Below are 17,242 nucleotides of genomic sequence, written 5' to 3' on the forward strand. Positions count from 1 at the left end.
ACAATGCAGTTGTTTTGGCAGATACAGTAGCTGTAGTTGGACGTGCACTGTAGTTGAGATGAGAAGGGGGCAGAAAGACTCTCATGATCTTTTCTCATATCTCTGAAAAAAGAAAGTTGTCTCCTTTTACTCTCTCCCTTCATCCTCCTCTCTCTCTCTCTCTCTCTCTCTCTCTCTCTCTCTCACAGACTGACTGAAGCTCTACCATGCCTGTGGCCTCCACCAGAACAGAGCCTGGTGAGACTGCAGACACTTGGCGCCCCATTGACTTCCGTCACCATACAGTTATTCATTTTATTTATTATGTATTTGCTCATTCACATCTTCCCACGCCGTTCACACAAACGTAAAATAGTAAAGACTCTGTTAAGATAATAAAACTAGATCTGTAATGGGGATAAATTCACCTCAGCTCAGTGTACAAACCTTTTTATTCACAAAATAGGTGACTTATATATATATATATATATATATATATATATATATATTTTAATTATATGAACCTTTTAATCTTTTTGAATGGATGTTTTTTTTTCCAAACACAGATTTGCCTATTGATCACCAAGTGGAATTCATAGATAACCTGCTTTTTGATTTATCACTCTATGCAGAAAGAAAATTACAACTGAAATCTGAAATGATGAATATTTAAAATGTCAGGAATTCATTAAAAACAGGCCTGCAGCTATAGCCAGAAGGGTCCTGCCTTATATTTTTTTCTCTCATTCTCTTCCTTTCTTCTTGCCTTCCTCTCCCCCTTTGTGTGTGTGTGTGTGTGTGTGTGTGTGTGTGTGTAGCAGTGCCCCAGGTGTTGGACACAATGAGCGACAGCACCACCAGCTCCACCACGGCCAACGACCTGGACCTCATCTACCTCAAAGGCATTATGGAGAGCCCAGTGGTGCGACACACACACGCACACACGCACACACAGACACACACACACACACACGCACACACAGACACACACATACACACACACACACACACACACACACACACACACACACACACATATACACACACTCACACAAACACACACACACATATACACACACTCACACAAACACATATTTTAACACATAATTAAACACATAAACACACTTCAATACAGATCTAGTAACGTCACTCACACAAATTAAATAAAATATACACAAACATACTGACATACAGATAGCTTATCTGACTCATGGCCATGAAAACAAACACGCACGCACACACACACACACACACACACACACAAGCACATACACACACACACACTCACTCACACACACACACACACACACACACACACGTCAGTGTTCATCTCTAAAAACATCAGTATCTGTTGCCATACAGAAGACATTATCACATGCAGAACACACACACACACACACACACACACACACACACTCATAGAGACCTTTAGGTGTAGTGGCCACCAACCGAGTGCAGTTTTGGGGTGAGTAATATCTCTATGGCAACAGCAGCATCTCTGATTGGTGGGAGCTTAGCTGGTTGGCTGGGTGCTATTTCACTTGTGAATAAAACACGACTTCTTCACAGCCAAATTGAAATAAGACTCACTGGTGGCAATAGTTGTTTCACAATCTGAAATTTCATCACCATATGACTAACTCAGATTCTCTGTGGGGAAATGAATACGAGTTTCTGCTGGAACTAGAAGTTTCAATTCAGCATCTGTCTTCCTTTGTGCATCTTACATGAGCGTCTGACTTTGAAGTTGCACTTGGCCACTCGTCTCCTGAGAAAAGATTCCCCAGGTGTGTCGCGTCACATCCCATTCTTACCTTAGCAAAGATTTGTTTTTAATATAAACTTGATTTAATTACACAGTACAAACCTCCAGTTAAGAGCTGTATCTAGTAATATTCCTTCCTCTCTAGTGAGGAACACGCTACAACACACACACACACCTGAGAAAGAGGCGTGTTTCCATCACTTTCTTCCTCATTCGATTCCACTCAGGATGTGAATGAGGACAGATGCGGAGTCACAAGGCCAGATGCTGTGAATATCACACAGCCCGTGGCGGTGGTGCGTTCAGGGACCTCGTCACTCCTCTAAAGGGTTACAACAGCCTCTCGGCTACCGCTCCACAGCTAGTCGGGGACAAGATCACTGACAGGTTGGAGGTCATAGGGCCGGGTCTGGGATGGGAGAATGTGTTAAGGAGTGGCTTTTTTATGGTGTGTTACATTAAAATGTTCTAAACAAATTAAAAAAAAAAAAAAAAGTAACAAAAAAAGAAATATTGGGTACTGGTACTGAATTTGTAGTACTAGTGCCAATATCGGTTCAAATGTGAATTGTGCTCAACCCTAGTTTTTAGCTTAGCCCCACCAACACCATGTCAGAGACAATGTAAAGTGCCACTGACAAACCTCTCACTGTCTGTGCTGTAATGACTGGCTTTAATATAGTGAAGTTACTCACTGGCTATGGTCCCCACGCTCAACGTTTGGTTTAAAAATCAGTTTGTTGTCTTTCCTATGTGTCATGCTATTGGGTCTGTGTGTGTTGATGCATTTTGTGTCAATAACGGATCGTGTGTGTGCATGCATGTCAGGAGCAAGAGGAGACCCTGGTGGAGCCCCGTCTGTCAGCGGTGAGAGAAAACAACGTGGAGCTACTGCAGGAAATCCTCCGAGACCTTGACCCCTTCACACACCGCTCCGACACTGCAGCTGAGCTGTCCCGCATCCTCACACAACCTCACTTCCAGGCATGCAAGACTTAAACACACCACATCACATCACATCCTAGCAGCAGCGAGTGCAGTGGTGGAAAATATAGAACACTGTCAGATTTGAAGATATTTATAAATGGAATCTTAACCTTTGATGATATTTTTAAACCGTCAGTCATCTGTGTTTCTTTCTCAGTCTAAAAATAAACAAAAGTTTCCACCTGCCTCATAAAGTTTGACATTCAAAACAGCAGATACAGAGCGAAGCGACTGAGTTAAAGCGACTTAAAATTAGAATAAAAGTTAAATTTCCAGTAGAAAACAGAATCTGATGTCCTCTTTTCTCACGATTGGCTCTTCAGTCTCTGCTGGAGACTCACGATTCGGTGGCGTCCCAGGCGTGTGAGAGCCCGCCCCCCAGCCCGTGCGATTATGTGGATCATGACCCCGGTGACGGCCACACACACAACCTGCCCCCCCCACCTGACGCCATCCGCATGGTGGGCATACGCAAAGTGGCCGGGGAGCATCTGGTAGGCCAGTCAAACACACACACACACACACACACACACACACCATGGCTGGGTGTGATAAAGGCATTTCTTCAGTGAAAATGTAACTTATAACTGCTTACATGTAGCTAGGTAAAAAAAAGAAATACACACAGTTGCCATTTTGAACTTACATCAGCCCCAATTGTACCATAGTTAGATGGCTACCTAGCTCAGCTGCAGTAAACTCACGGAAACGATCAACAGAAATAAGACATAAGAAGCTTTATTGTCATTGTGCTACTGAGGACAACATACAGCGAAATTGAGTCGGTGCATCCCTGAGTAAAGTTAGATGGGGCACAAAAAAGGAATTCAACCAACTGTTTACTTCTGCACTCCAATACTACCATAATAACAGGTTTATGATTAGTTTATTAATTAGGTTGTAAACACTTTATAAATCTTTAATAAACATTAAACAAGTTATTACAGTTTTCATACATTGATGCAAATACCAAGGATGGCTGACTGATAAAAGAACAAGATAAAGTAACTTGATCTTGCCAAAAAGTGAGCCTGCATCCATGTATGAAAACTGTGTGATACCGTTATACCGTTTGTATGATGAGCTACGTGGTACATGACATCACAACATAACAGGGTTGGAGATGTAATGTGTGTAGTCCTATACCATCCCAAATGGATGTGTGTGTCAAATACACAGCCACATGACTTTGGGTGATCTTCACTGGCTCTTAGATGCTGAATGTATCCACACTCAGTGTGTGTCTATGCTATTTGTTTGTTTGTTTTTTTCAGGGTGTGACATTTCGGGTGGAGGGCGGAGAGCTGGTGATTGCTCGCATCCTGCACGGAGGGATGATCGACCAGCAGGGACTGCTGCACGTCGGGGATATCATCAAAGAGGTGACGTAGAAGAAAGTGCCAACACTTTCACTGTGAAGAACCAAGAAGTAGCTGAATCCATGTAGCCTGTAGCAACCTCCATTTGATACAACTTAGCTCCTCTGAGCTGTGTGTGCTTTTTATCAGCTATCACCTCTTTTGGGTGAAAAGTGCTGCTGGCAGCTCGGGGTGATATTAAAGAATGAGCAGGTAAACACAGGTGTTACTAATGACATTAATAAAGGTTGTGTTGAGTTGTGATTAGATCACATGTAACAGGAACAGTTTCATAAGGCCTTCTAACAGCCTTGTATGTGGCCTCCTTCAACTCCTCCAGCTCTTTGACTTGTTATTGTAGTGTCCTCTACACCTGGAGAGGAAATGTAGAAAATGGCTGAATCAGTGTGTTTATAGCTACAGCTGGACAAAGCATGACATTTGGTGTACAACAGCAACGTGAGGCTGAAACTAGAACCTGGAAAAACCTGGAATCCCAAGTTTCTGATGTACGTGTTAGTAACATTAGCCAGCTTAGCTTAGCTAACCTGAACCAGAGACAACACGCTGCTAACCCCTGGTGGGGGATGCTAACAGACAAAGTAAAGCTAGTCAGCCAAAGTCCTCTGTGGAAATGGGACGTCTTGGTTTCTGAACAAAAACCTGTGAGTCAACAACTCTGCTCCAACTTTGCTAAAACAGCCAAACATAAAAAGAATGCCAACGCTGTCTTTATGTCATTAGTAACACCTGTGTTTACCTGCTATTTCATGTCAAAAATGGCTGCTGGTCAGTTGTAACACAGGACATCACAGGATGTTTTCTGCAAAGTTGAACTTGAAAACTAAACTAAAAAAAGAAACAAGAAAAGGCACTTTTTGGGCATCTTATTTAGAGCAGTCCTTTTGGAGTATTTACTGTGTGTATCAAGGTTTCCTGCCTTTCCACAAAACCCTGTCATCAGATTTCCAGACTACCTGCCTTAGTTCAAAATCCAAGGTTAAGGGTCCCTGTGGTGGTTTTAGAGGTGGGTAAGTTTAGTGATGCCATTAAAGTGTTGAACACTAACTCCAGTAAATATAAAGCAGGTTACATGCTCATAACAAGATGGTTTGGTATTTTTAAAAGCCCATTTTTTGTTGTGCTGGCAGGTGAACGGGCGAGAGGTGGGCCAGGACCCCAGGGTGCTGCAGGAGGAGCTGCAGGCGGCCAGCGGCAGCGTGGTCCTGAAGATACTGCCCAGCTACCATGAAACTATCCAGCCCAGACAGGTAAAAGACACACATCAGTATACACATGCATATACACACACACACACAACCACAACAGTGTCTGTTGGTCCCAGTGGGAGCCCTGAAGAAGACCCAGTGTTGGTTCAAACATTTGTGGCTTTTTTTCTAATCTAACTTATGTTGAAATAAATGCTGATCTTTGCATTTTGGTAACTGAGGTACAGTCTGACACTAATTTAAAATTTTAAGCTCTATCTGTGTAGTATTACATGGCGATATGTTCATGTTTTATGTACATCTTTGTATATTCATGGATATAGTATGTATAAATGAACATGTACGCGTACAACACTGAACATTTTTTGCATGCATGTTTTTGTCATGTATGTACAGTAGGTGTTGAATGTTGTGATTTGTGTTAATTTCTGTATTTTATCGATAATATGATAAAACTGACTTGGTTTATTGGTTAAAAACATTATATTAACCCTGTATGATTTGATCAGTTCACGTTATTATATAGTTAAAATTACAAGACAGTTACCATAATATTACCACAAAATCACCACAAAACTTTTGCTTTAAAAAGTATGAAAAAAAGTAACAAAAAAGACTAGAAAATTAGATAAAATTAGGAAAAGAAAGAAAGGAAAAAATAGCCAGGAATTGTAGTAGAATATTAGCATAGAAATATCACAAATCCAAATACAATACATTTAAAATATAGTAAAATAATTTGCAAAATACAATTTTGCTAAGTTGAAAATTAGCACAACAAAGTAAATTACCAAATTAAATTAAATTTGATAAAAATACCAGAAGAATAATCCAGATAATAACACCAAATACTATAAATCTCATCAAAGTTACCAAATAATAATAACACTAATATGAATAAAAAATGTTTAAAAAATTAAAAACTTCAAAATAAACCTTTTCATTGAGGATGCACAATCACATTTTGAGCCAGGTCTGTGTTTCTCATGTCCAGGTGTTCTTCAAGTGTCACTATGACTACGACCCAGCCAATGACAACCTGATTCCATGTAAGGAGGCGGGGCTAAGGTTTGAGACAGGGGACATCCTGCAGATCGTCAACCAGGACGACGTCAACTGGTGGCAGGTACGCTAAGTACGCAAACAATGTGTGTGAGTGTGTGCATTTTTCACAGGACATGGGTTGACAGTGTGTGTGTGTGTGTGTGTGTGTCACCACTTCATGTTCAGTCATCACACTTGTTTCTGAATCTTCCCTGTGTGGCAGAAAGTAGCTCCAGTACTGACTGGCTAAAATGTTTGTGTCATTAAATGTGTTTTCTCCATCATTTATTAAGTCTTGTGTGTGTGTGTGTGTGTGTGTGTGTGTGTGTTGTTCAGGCCCGTCATGTGGAAGGTGGCAGTGCAGGGCTGATCCCCAGTCAGCTGCTGGAAGAGAAGAGGAAAGCATTTGTCAAGAGAGACGTGGAACTGGCACCTGCAGGTAGACGGAGAGGGAAACAACTGTGTGAATGAAAGAAATGAGGGAAAGACATTAAGAATGAGGATGACAGAATAATCGCGAATGACAAATGGTGAAAGTGAACAATAGAATAATAGGGGGGACCAAATTAAAGAATTGAATTTTAAATATAGAAATGAACAACAAAAAATTATTTTGTTGTTTGTTGTTTCAGACTGAAAATGTAATAATATTTTTAGGTATACAGATAAAACTGATGCGAACTTAAAGCATGTTTTTCTGTGCTTTTCATGATCTTGTCTGTTAATGTGACATCAGTTTAATGCTGTTGTTATACTGCCACCTAGTGGGGGAATTTAAGAACAGCCCATAAAATCTACTTTTGTGTTGATTAGATGTGTGTAGACATTTATGATGGTTTTTATTAGGGAAATGGTTATCTTATACTGGTACTGACTGCTTTACATTTTCCTCTCACATTGTGTGTGTGTTACAGGAAATCTTTGCACTGGTGTTGGAGGAAAGAAGAAGAAGAAAATGATGTATCTGACCACCAAAAATGCTGGTAACAAATCCTGGCCTGGACGCTTTTTCTGGGCGAGCCGTCTTTCTGGGCGAGCCGTCTTTCCATATAGACTAGTGGTTCTGTCACTGCACAATTTTATTGCACAGTTTAACATAACATCTTTTTGCTTTTCTCTTCCCTTGTTGTCCCATCCTGTCTTTGTCCTTCCTTCCTTCCTTCCTTCCTTCCTTCCTTCTGTCCTCTCAGAGTTTGACAGGCATGAATTGTTGATCTACGAGGAGGTGGCCAAAGTCCCGCCTTTCAAGAGGAAGACTCTGGTCCTGATTGGTGCGCAGGGTGTGGGGAGGCGGAGACTGAAGAACAAACTTCTGCTGAGGGATCCACAACTTTTTGGCACCACTATTCCATGTATGTCATGCACATCTATTAAAATGGTGATCAATCTATCCATCCATCTATTATTATTATTATTTTACTATAGGTAAATACTGCTAGAGGGACAACTGTTCACTCTGTAAGTAATACACTAACTTCACTTGTCTGTGTCTTTTATTTGTCAGACAATACAGAAAGACTGTGACATAGCATTTGTTGTGTGGGTCTGTGTGTGTGTGTGCGTGCCTCTAGATACCTCCAGAAAACCCAAATCGGGGGAGCGGGAGCTTCGCATGTACGCTTTCACCAGCCGCAGTAAGATGGAAGCAGACCTAAAGAACGGACGCTATCTGGAGCACGGAGAATACGACGGCAACCTGTACGGAACCAAGATCGACTCCATACACGAGGTGGTGGAGGCGGGACGCGTCTGCATACTGGACGCCAACCCTCAGGTACACACACTCACACTCTCTCACACACACAGAAGATATGGAAGACATGGTAGAAGGTGCTGTGGGTAAGAGTCCATCTTTTCATCCAGATTTTAAAGGGATAGTTCATTGAACTAAATTGATAAAGCTGCCTTTCTAAACTCCCCAGTTACATTACAAATGTCACAGCCCCTAGGCTTCATAAATGTTACACTAAGCCTCATGTTTTTTAATGTGTATGTGTGTGTGTTTGTGCATGTGTGTGTGTCCAGTCTCTTAAGGTGCTGAGGACGTCTGAGTTTCTGCCCTACGTGGTGTTTCTCCAGGCTCCAGACTTCGAGGTGCTCAAGGCCTTGAATCACTCAGCTGTGGAGGCAGAGGTGGTTACAAAGACACTGACAGTAAGGGATACACACGCACACACACACGCACACACACGTGCACCCGTGCGCACCCACACACATAAAAAAAACAACCTCACACTATCAGTTCAGCTGGTTCAAGAAGCGGCTGTCCATCGGAACTGTATTCAGTCTGGAAAGAAATAGTCAAAAGTTACATGCTTGTTAGCTGTGAGCAAGCATACATGAATGCTGCACTCTTTGAAAGGTCTGTGTCCGTATTCCCAGCTCTGCACCTAAATGCATTCACCAGCCTTATCACATAATTCACCAAATTAATCTTTTGTCAGGTCTTGGTTTTTAAATTTTTAATTGAAGGTAGTGCCTTTTGGTAATGCATTCAAACAAACAGTTCTGTGTGTGTGGTTGATTTAAAGAGCATTTCTGTCACTGGAGTTGTGCATCTTCTTGTGACAGGCCACGTCCACCATCACACACCCTTTTGACCAGTTGGCAGGAAATGTTAATCAGCTCTTCTTTGCCTCATAACCAAGCTTTCCATAGCTTTCCACAAGTTTTTTTCCCCCCACAAAGTTTTGCCATGTTGCTTGAATCTGTATGCACCTTTTTCCTGACAGGCCACACCTTCTGTCACACTCCGTCTGTCTAATCGTGTGGCTCCTGACCAGCCTTTCCACACAATCTTGCAATGTTTTGTGAATCCATTCAGGAGTTATGTAACTTGCTGTGACAGGCCATGCGCACTGTTACACCACATTTGGCCAATCGGCATAATCAGCTCTTTCTTGCCACATGACCCATGACCAAGCTTTCCAAAAGTTTTACCATGCTACATGTGATGGGTGATGCCCGCCGCCACACCCCCATATGACGAATAAGCATGAAAAAATAATCAACTCTCTCTTGGAAATACCTGAATTTTCCACAAAGTTTTGGAAGCCATGCATAATTTTTTGAGATATTCTGCTAACAATCAGACAGAATGGGGCAAAAACATAACCCCCGTCCACTGGCAGAGGTAAATATAACACCACATCATTTATCCAGAAGCCAAGGAGCTTGAAATGAATTATTTTTGGTTGTAAAAAAATAGAAGAAGCAATTTTTCAGTTTATCTGCACTGAAAATTAGCTGCCAGTTTGCTGGCCTGTGAAGGTCTGTATGACCTAAAGAAAATATTACTCTCTAAGCCACATCAACAGTCAGAAAAACTGCAACTAAACATTGTGATCCCCTTTTCCTGTCAGGATGGGGAGCTGCAGAGGACTTGTGACGACAGTGCCCGTATCCAGGCAGCATATGGTCACTACTTCGACCTCACCGTCGTCAACGACAACCTGGACGAAACGTACCGCACCCTCAAGGCCGCCCTGGAGACGGTTTCCAAGAACCCGCAGTGGGTCCCTGTCACCTGGGTGTTTTAGAGAGGAGATGGTAGGACAGCACTAAGAAGAGAGTGTTGGGGGTAAGGAGGGAAGGAAGGGGGGAAAGGGTTTTGGGGTTAGAAAAGGAAGGCACTGAGAAACATATTACCGTATAAATAACGGATATTGTTACACAAACTTACACAAGATTCCACAAAACCAGCACAGTGACAAATTGAAATTTTCAAAGAGTGAGAACAAAATGTGCTCTGTTGATAAAGCATCTTGTTTTAATGAGTGTGCCCAAAATTGGAAATGAGGTGAGGGGGAAATTTTTAAGACTTAATTCATAATTTATACAGGCGTGTATTTTCAAATGAAGAAAGCACAGACGGAGTGAGGGAATGCAAGACTTATGCCCCTTTTCCACTAGTACCTACTCAGCTCGACTCAGCTCGACTCGGCTCGACTCTACTCGGTTTAAGAGCTTTTCCATTAGGTGGTAGTACCTGCTAGCAGGTCCCATTTTGGGACCTACTCAGCCGGGGTTCCAAGCGAGCTGAGTCGAGCTGAGTCGCGCTGAAAATGTGACGTTAACGCCGTGCAGGCAACTGATTGGACAGGGAGTGACGAGAGCGACTCCTGCACGAAAACAAAACCCGACATTAAAAAAAAAAAAAAAAAAACGGCAACAGCGGCCGTGCACATTGATTGTCAGTGAAGTTGTCAAAGTCGGAAAATGGCAAGCACACCGCTACCGCGGTCAAATAAAGACGTGGAGACTTTTCTGAGCTTGGTGGCGGCCCAAAGAATCCACAGGGAGCTGGATGGTGCGCCGCCTTGCTATGACGACTCCACCCACGGCGAGGTGCTACTCAACTGTAATGGAAAACCACCTAAACCGTGTCGAGGCGAGTAGGGTCGAGCTGAGTCGAGCCGAGTAGATACTAATGGAAAAGGGCCATTACTGTAGATATAGATAAAGGGAATATGAGGGGAGTAGAAGAATCAGGGGAGTGCAGCGGAAGGCAGAGTTGAATGTCAGTAGCTCCCAAATCTTACTTGGACATACTCTAATCTCAGACTGACCAGTCAAGGACTCTCTGTATATGTGTGTGTGTGTGTGTGTGTGTGGGTATGTGTGTGGGTATGTGTGTGGGTATGTGTGTGCGTGGGTGTGTGTGTCCCTGCTTCTGCATGGATTTTACAGAGACAAACCAAGTATGTTTCTTAAGTATCTCTTTGTGCCATTCTTGATGATCATCATCAGCAGCCTCCATCTTTGTTGTTTACATTTCATTAAGAGGGAGGAGTTGGAACGTGATGCCAACGTCACACTTCATCTGCAAATTATGACGGTATTTTTTATCAGAGATGAAGGTATGGAGAAATCAAGTGGGATTGAGGGTTGACATCAACATGAAAACCGCACAGTTTATCCGTATCAGTGTCATGAGGGTATGCCGCCTGTACAGTCTCATAGTCCTTTTATGTAGTCACACACACACATACACACACACACACACAATGCAGCCTAAATTTCAGACCAAACACAAGGCAAGTAATAGAAAAACAATCTGCAAATTATTCAGATGCATCACACAAAAGAAGTAAGTGATCAGGAATAGATTGTATTATTCTCATCACTTGAGAACTCTCTACTCAAACAGGCAAACACACACACACACATGACAAAAGGTTGTACAGGACAGTTTCTCCAGAAGTTATATTTTATTACAACATTCTATTTTGTAACGATGGGTCATTCCATTTGAGATACCACATCATGACTGATTTTTGCGCTCTTTATTTTATAGTATTTATAACTGAGAATAAACTCTGTCTCATATTTATTAAGTCAGTTGAAAGACAGTTTGTAGATAGCATGTAGACACACAGTAGATAACAGACACTGATATGCTAGATAATGAGCTCCTCTTGCCCTGTATTTATGTGACACTTGAGTGAGACCTGTCGTGATTTTATCACATCAAGACATGTAACATTGTCCATGGTGCCAAATGCAGAAATCTCTTTGTATTGAAATCTTGAATCTCTCTGCATATAATCAAAACTCAGATCTTTTTTGTGTGGCAGCTACTGGATACTTGTGATGCACAATGAACCATTCTGTGAAAAAACAAAAGAAAGTTAGTGTTTGTGTCAAATGTATTCTGCTGTGCAACTGACACAGTTGCTCTCAGACATATCTGATTACAACCCTTGGTAAATTTTGAGACATTTTTTTAGTGGCTCAACCTTTCTAAAACTGCATTTTTTAAGAGCTAGTTTTTAAAGATATTATCTGGCAGCTATATTTGGGTCATTTAAAAGGTTGGATGTTAACACTTATCACTTTTGTTGCTGTCTCTAAGACATTCCAAAACCCCAGTGTCTTTTCTTCTATCATGATTGCAATAAAAGCCCATTTTTCGCCCATTAAAAGCCCATTCTGTATCTACACCGAATGAGGTACAATTCTACAAGCCGACTCTTACTCACAGCAATGAAGGTTTTCTCATTTTTTCCTTGGATCCTATAAAACTGACTTGTACTTGATATAAAGTTACATTGACAATGTGCTTTTTGATTTGAATGGCTTTGTAAGTGATCTTAAGTCTGGACATGCAGACATACTGTAGATTATGTCACCTACCAAAGGGTGGGGCCAATTCACTGAATTTATTAAAATGTACATTGCACATGCATTGTGAACATGTACAACTGAAGGGTGTCATTCCAAAAATATACATAGAGGAAAAAAGTGTGCTACTTTAATTTTTTTAATTTATTTACCCCTCTGTGGTCCAGAAATAACTCCCAAGTCAAACAGTATCTCATTGTAGACTTTATGTTTAACCCACCAGTCATGCTGTAAGATTATGTGACACTTTTTTCAAATTGTTTATATCAAATGGTTGATATTTAGAGATGAAACTGTCACTGTTCATCAACTGGAAAGTTGACTATGATTTTTGAATGTTCTTGGAAAGCAGTAAAGCGCGTACGTCACACTGGTTTCAGAAGCAAATGTCCAAGTTCATGCCAGCTTTTGCATGTTTTGACTCTCGGTTTGTAGAGATTTGGGGTTTGCCATCAGGTCTTGGATTATATATTCTGTGGATTGATCTCAATTTTTTATGTTATCATTTTTGTTGCTTTGGTAGCATCATCACATTCAGAAGACAACACTTCCAATAAAACCTCAGTCCCATTGTCCAGTAAGGTTGCAAAAAGTGAACACTGCAGCGCACAATAAACTCATTACTGGCTGTTTTGTGAACGACTTTTCTTGATAAATTTAGGATTAGAATTATTGTAGCTTGCAGATAATCCATAAATAGTACCTTACTAGCTAGCTACCATGTTCATGTCTCTAACTGATCAGTTATCTTTGTTAAAGGATCAGAACAACTCCAGTCGTGCAATGGTTCATCTTGGGTGGCTAGCCACTTAGCCATTAGCAGTTTGTTTTTTAAAACTAACCCAAACATGTTCAGGTTGTAAAATGTGCAAGAATTTTTTTTTTTTGCACTTTTAGAATTTTCGGAACATCTTAATGTCTAGATTATTTATTTCTCCCATACACTACCTATTTTGATCTGGAAGTCTCGAAATGCTAATAAATCACAGACTAGCCTGCCCTATTCCGTTAGCACACTTAAAATGTCTAGATGGTACATGGTATCTAATTTGTCTCTTGCTCAAAGGGACTCAAAATGGACTACATATCTTAAATGATTACATCTCAAGGACACTGAATCAGACGTTGACTGGCACACCCACTGAGGTTAAATTCCTGAGCTCCCCACCAGTGAGTCGGACTAACCAGTCTAGTCTAGTGAGCAGCATGAACTGATGAAGACACTTGGATGAGGGGTGAAACGCCTTCTAAGACATAGAACTAAGTCCAGTTGACCTGATTCAATTTCCTTGAGATACCTATGACCCGAACAAATTAGAATATGCACAGACTTAAATGATTACATTTTCTAAAATAGAGGGCCAATAAAGCTCGTCATTGTTTCTCACTGGATTTTACTTTGCAAACCACCGACCAACCAGCAGTGACGTACCCTCTTTCCTCCACTATTTACATGTCTGAATGTCTTAATCTTTATTTCTGGCCGGCCAAGTAGATGCAGCTAAAGACAAAGGCCACACATACCAGGTTTTCTTCATGATATTGTAAAGTTATCTGCAGTTTAAGTTAATCTAATTTTTCCACCATCTAAAACTACAGTTTGCTTGGCAGCTATGACTGGGCTACTTTGCGCCAAGACACATTTCCAACAAATCTCAGCATTAACGTGTGACTCTGAAACTCAGTGAATTGACTCTAACCTTGTAGTTATGTCATAGGTTGCAGAATCAGACATTATTGATGCTACTATCTGTACTGAATAAATTATTGATTTGCAAACTTATGAGAGTACTTTGTGATTACGTATGACTGTGCTGAAGGGGACCCTCTTCTTATATACAGTAAAACAAAGAGGCTAAACAGAGCTAAGATTAAGAATCAGGCTTCACTTGTACATTGAAAACGTTTCACTCTACTACCAGCTAGCAGACTATTAATATGAAGGTCAAGGCATAAAAAAACAAACCAAAGCTAATGGGTTCTGACTAATTTTCTCATTTTTTCCTCCCAACATGGAAACAGGGACTGGGACACGTGTTAAATTTGTGTCTGGGGTCATTTGTCACCAGCCAGTTTCAACACAGAGCATTTCATGTTCTGTTGGTGCTTAGAAAAGGTCACTGTGTGATCAAAAAATGATGTGGCGTCTCAACCTCAAATTGTTTAGTCCTTTAAAACTTGAGCAAATTAACTTGATTTCTCTCAAGAACGTGGGAAAAAAGGCAATCAGCAAATTACCAAAAAAAAAAAAAAAAAAAATCAAATTGTAATAAAATATGATTAGCAAAGAAATTACAAGAAAATTACCAGAAAATGAAAAAAACTGAATTAGCATTTTTTTTAAATTACTTAAGAAAATAAATAATAATATTTAAAAATATTTAACAATGTAAAAAAAATTAAACATGAATATCTGATTTGTGTTTAAATGCCTGTGAAAGGCATTCACAACCATCTTTAAATGTCATACTCACATACATACAATCAATACTATACTATAAATACATTAATACTACAATGTTATGTTAAAATAATCACTCATTCTTTTGTGCCTAATAATTTGAGTTAGTTAGTGATTTGAGTTAAACTAGTAATTGTAGTTTGCTGAGGAGCCCCTGAAAGCCCCTCAAGGTCAGTGGGGTCCTCAAACCCCTCTTTGAAAACCGCTGGTTTAGACTTCTTAGAATCAGATTCTAATGTTTTGTAAAGAAATAATCAATTTATAACCTGATCAAAAGTGACATGTATAAAACTATTTTAGAGATGTTTCCCCCAAGTTAAATAATTCCCTTCCGCATGGCTACCTATTGTCTGAATTGATATACATTATATTTAAATGTATACTCGGTCTGTGTATCAGCCCATTCATAAATAAATAAGACGTAACAGCCATAAAGCGGCCTGGACACGGTCAGGAGGCTGTCTTCTGTCAAGCACCTCGGCTCTGAGGGCTTCTTTGTTCATTCCCCGTGGAGCCGAGAAGAGATGTTTGGGAGAAAAGTCTCGGGGCAATAAAATGAAAGGGCAGCAATGCAAAAGTTGGTGGTGAGGACCAGTTGATTCCTCTGATGAACAACCACCTCTCTTCTCTGGCGGTCTCATGGCTTCGGCGTGGAGAATGTGTTTTCCCAATCTCCCTCTCTTTCTGGAGTGAAAATTCCAAAGTTGGAAATTCTGAAGTTGAAATTCCCCAACAGTCATGTGATGCTGAGGGTCCACACCTGTGTATCAGTGGTAAAGCTTTCTCATCCTCGCTTACAACAAAAGACAAAACACATGATTTCTGAAGTTCGGTTTCTGTCTTTCCGCTTGCCTCCCTTTTTTCTTCCCGGATGCCCGGTCACGTTCCATGCTTTGCCCTGGACCGAGCTGCTTCTCTCAGGATTCTGTATCTATGGACTTGTGTTGTACTTCTTGGATTCGTGGTTTATGGACTTTTGGAGGGGGTCTCAGGGTTTGCAGGTTGGGATTTGGGGGTTTGCTTGCTCCCTGTTTACTCCTCCACACCTGGGCTGCGGTCAGTAGTCAAAAAATTTCATCCTCTGTCCTTTCCTACACGCTTCTCACGGATGTTGATAGAAAATTTCAGAAGGTCAAGGAAAGATGTGAAGGAGAATTCATAAGTGACTCTGGCCCTCAAGACCCTGATATAAAAGTAGATTTTCATGTGTGTGAGGTATTCAAATGGTTTAGATGTCAAACTTGAGCACCGGCAAACAGATACAAAGGTGTGACAACAATACACAGTATCAAAATAATCACCCATACAATTTTGTATCATAATTTCTATCGAGCTCTTTGAAACCTGAGCAAAATCTTTCAAAAACATGAGAAAGAGGCAATTAGAATGAAAGGGCCTGAAAACTAGGAAGAAACCAATATTTAAAAAAAAAAAAAAATAGGAAATGACCACAAAATCAGCAAATTCTCAGTAAAAAACACTACATATTTAATCAAATTACAAGAAACGTGATATATAATTACTGCAAAGTTACTATAAAAAATGTTTAAAAGAAAAAGGGTGGAGAAATTTGTTGAGGGGGTTATATAAAACGTTTCAAACCAATTTGAAAGCATCTGTTCTAAATACTTAAAAGGTTAAGGTTAAAATTAAAAGATGAATATCGCGTCTTTTTGGGTAAATGGCAGAAAGAAATCTTGTACATCGGGGCTTATTTTAATATTCATAGCGTCACTCAAACATGTAATGTATAAACATAGCCACAAGGCCAGAGAGATGGTGGACAGTAAGAGAGATAAAACACGGCCATGAAACTGCAAAAAACTCCAGAGCTCGGAGGGGTTGCTCTAAAAACCAGAGGCAGTGTGTAAATTTTCTGTGTGAAAATTCTGCTGAATGAAGGCTCCTCTTCCAGCTCACCATTTCTCAGATGACTTCACGATAATCAGAGCTTTTACTGCTTCCTAGTATCCGTCTGCCCTCCCTCTCCGCCACCCCGCCCCTCTGTTGCCAGCCCATATTGACCTGATTTTTCATCTCCTCCAACGCCGGTCTGGAGCTCTTTTTGAGTCTCGTTGGAGAGTGTTTGGCTTCTGTTCTCCACCCCCTCCTCTTCTTTCCTGTTCCCCTCTCATCGCTGTTCCTCAAATTTCTTTTGAGCCTCTCCTGTCGTCCTTGCTCTCCCCTCTACTCCACTTATTGTATTCTTCTTTGCTCTCACTTGGTCCGCCGCTCGTCTTCTTTCCTCTCTGTCTGTCTGTGTTTTCTTCACATCATCAACCAGCTCTCTTGTGCG

General features: G+C 40.8%; 1 protein-coding gene across 4 annotated transcripts; it reads left to right on the plus strand.

Moving 5' to 3' along the window:
* Positions 1-204: 204 nt before the first annotated feature.
* Positions 205-9,906, plus strand: mpp2a (MAGUK p55 scaffold protein 2a). 4 transcript variants are annotated; one of them, XM_030058356.1, is made up of 13 exons: positions 205-237; positions 798-916; positions 2,573-2,728; positions 3,055-3,225; positions 4,006-4,113; positions 5,241-5,360; positions 6,313-6,444; positions 6,699-6,801; positions 7,277-7,345; positions 7,553-7,714; positions 7,934-8,136; positions 8,388-8,516; positions 9,725-9,906. In XM_030058356.1, the coding sequence occupies exons 1-13, from the start codon at positions 207-209 to the stop codon at positions 9,899-9,901; spliced, it is 1,680 nt and encodes a 559-aa protein (XP_029914216.1). In that variant the 5' UTR covers positions 205-206; the 3' UTR covers positions 9,902-9,906. The 4 variants fall into 4 exon arrangements, with proteins under 4 accessions (XP_029914216.1, XP_029914215.1, XP_029914217.1 ...); XM_030058355.1 differs by having other exon boundaries at positions 798-901; XM_030058357.1 differs by having other exon boundaries at positions 798-901; positions 2,576-2,728.
* Positions 9,907-17,242: the final 7,336 nt, after the last annotated feature.

The sequence above is a fragment of the Myripristis murdjan genome, chromosome 8 (assembly GCF_902150065.1).
Source record: "Myripristis murdjan chromosome 8, fMyrMur1.1, whole genome shotgun sequence".
In the NCBI taxonomy this organism is placed as follows: domain Eukaryota; kingdom Metazoa; phylum Chordata; class Actinopteri; order Holocentriformes; family Holocentridae; genus Myripristis; species Myripristis murdjan.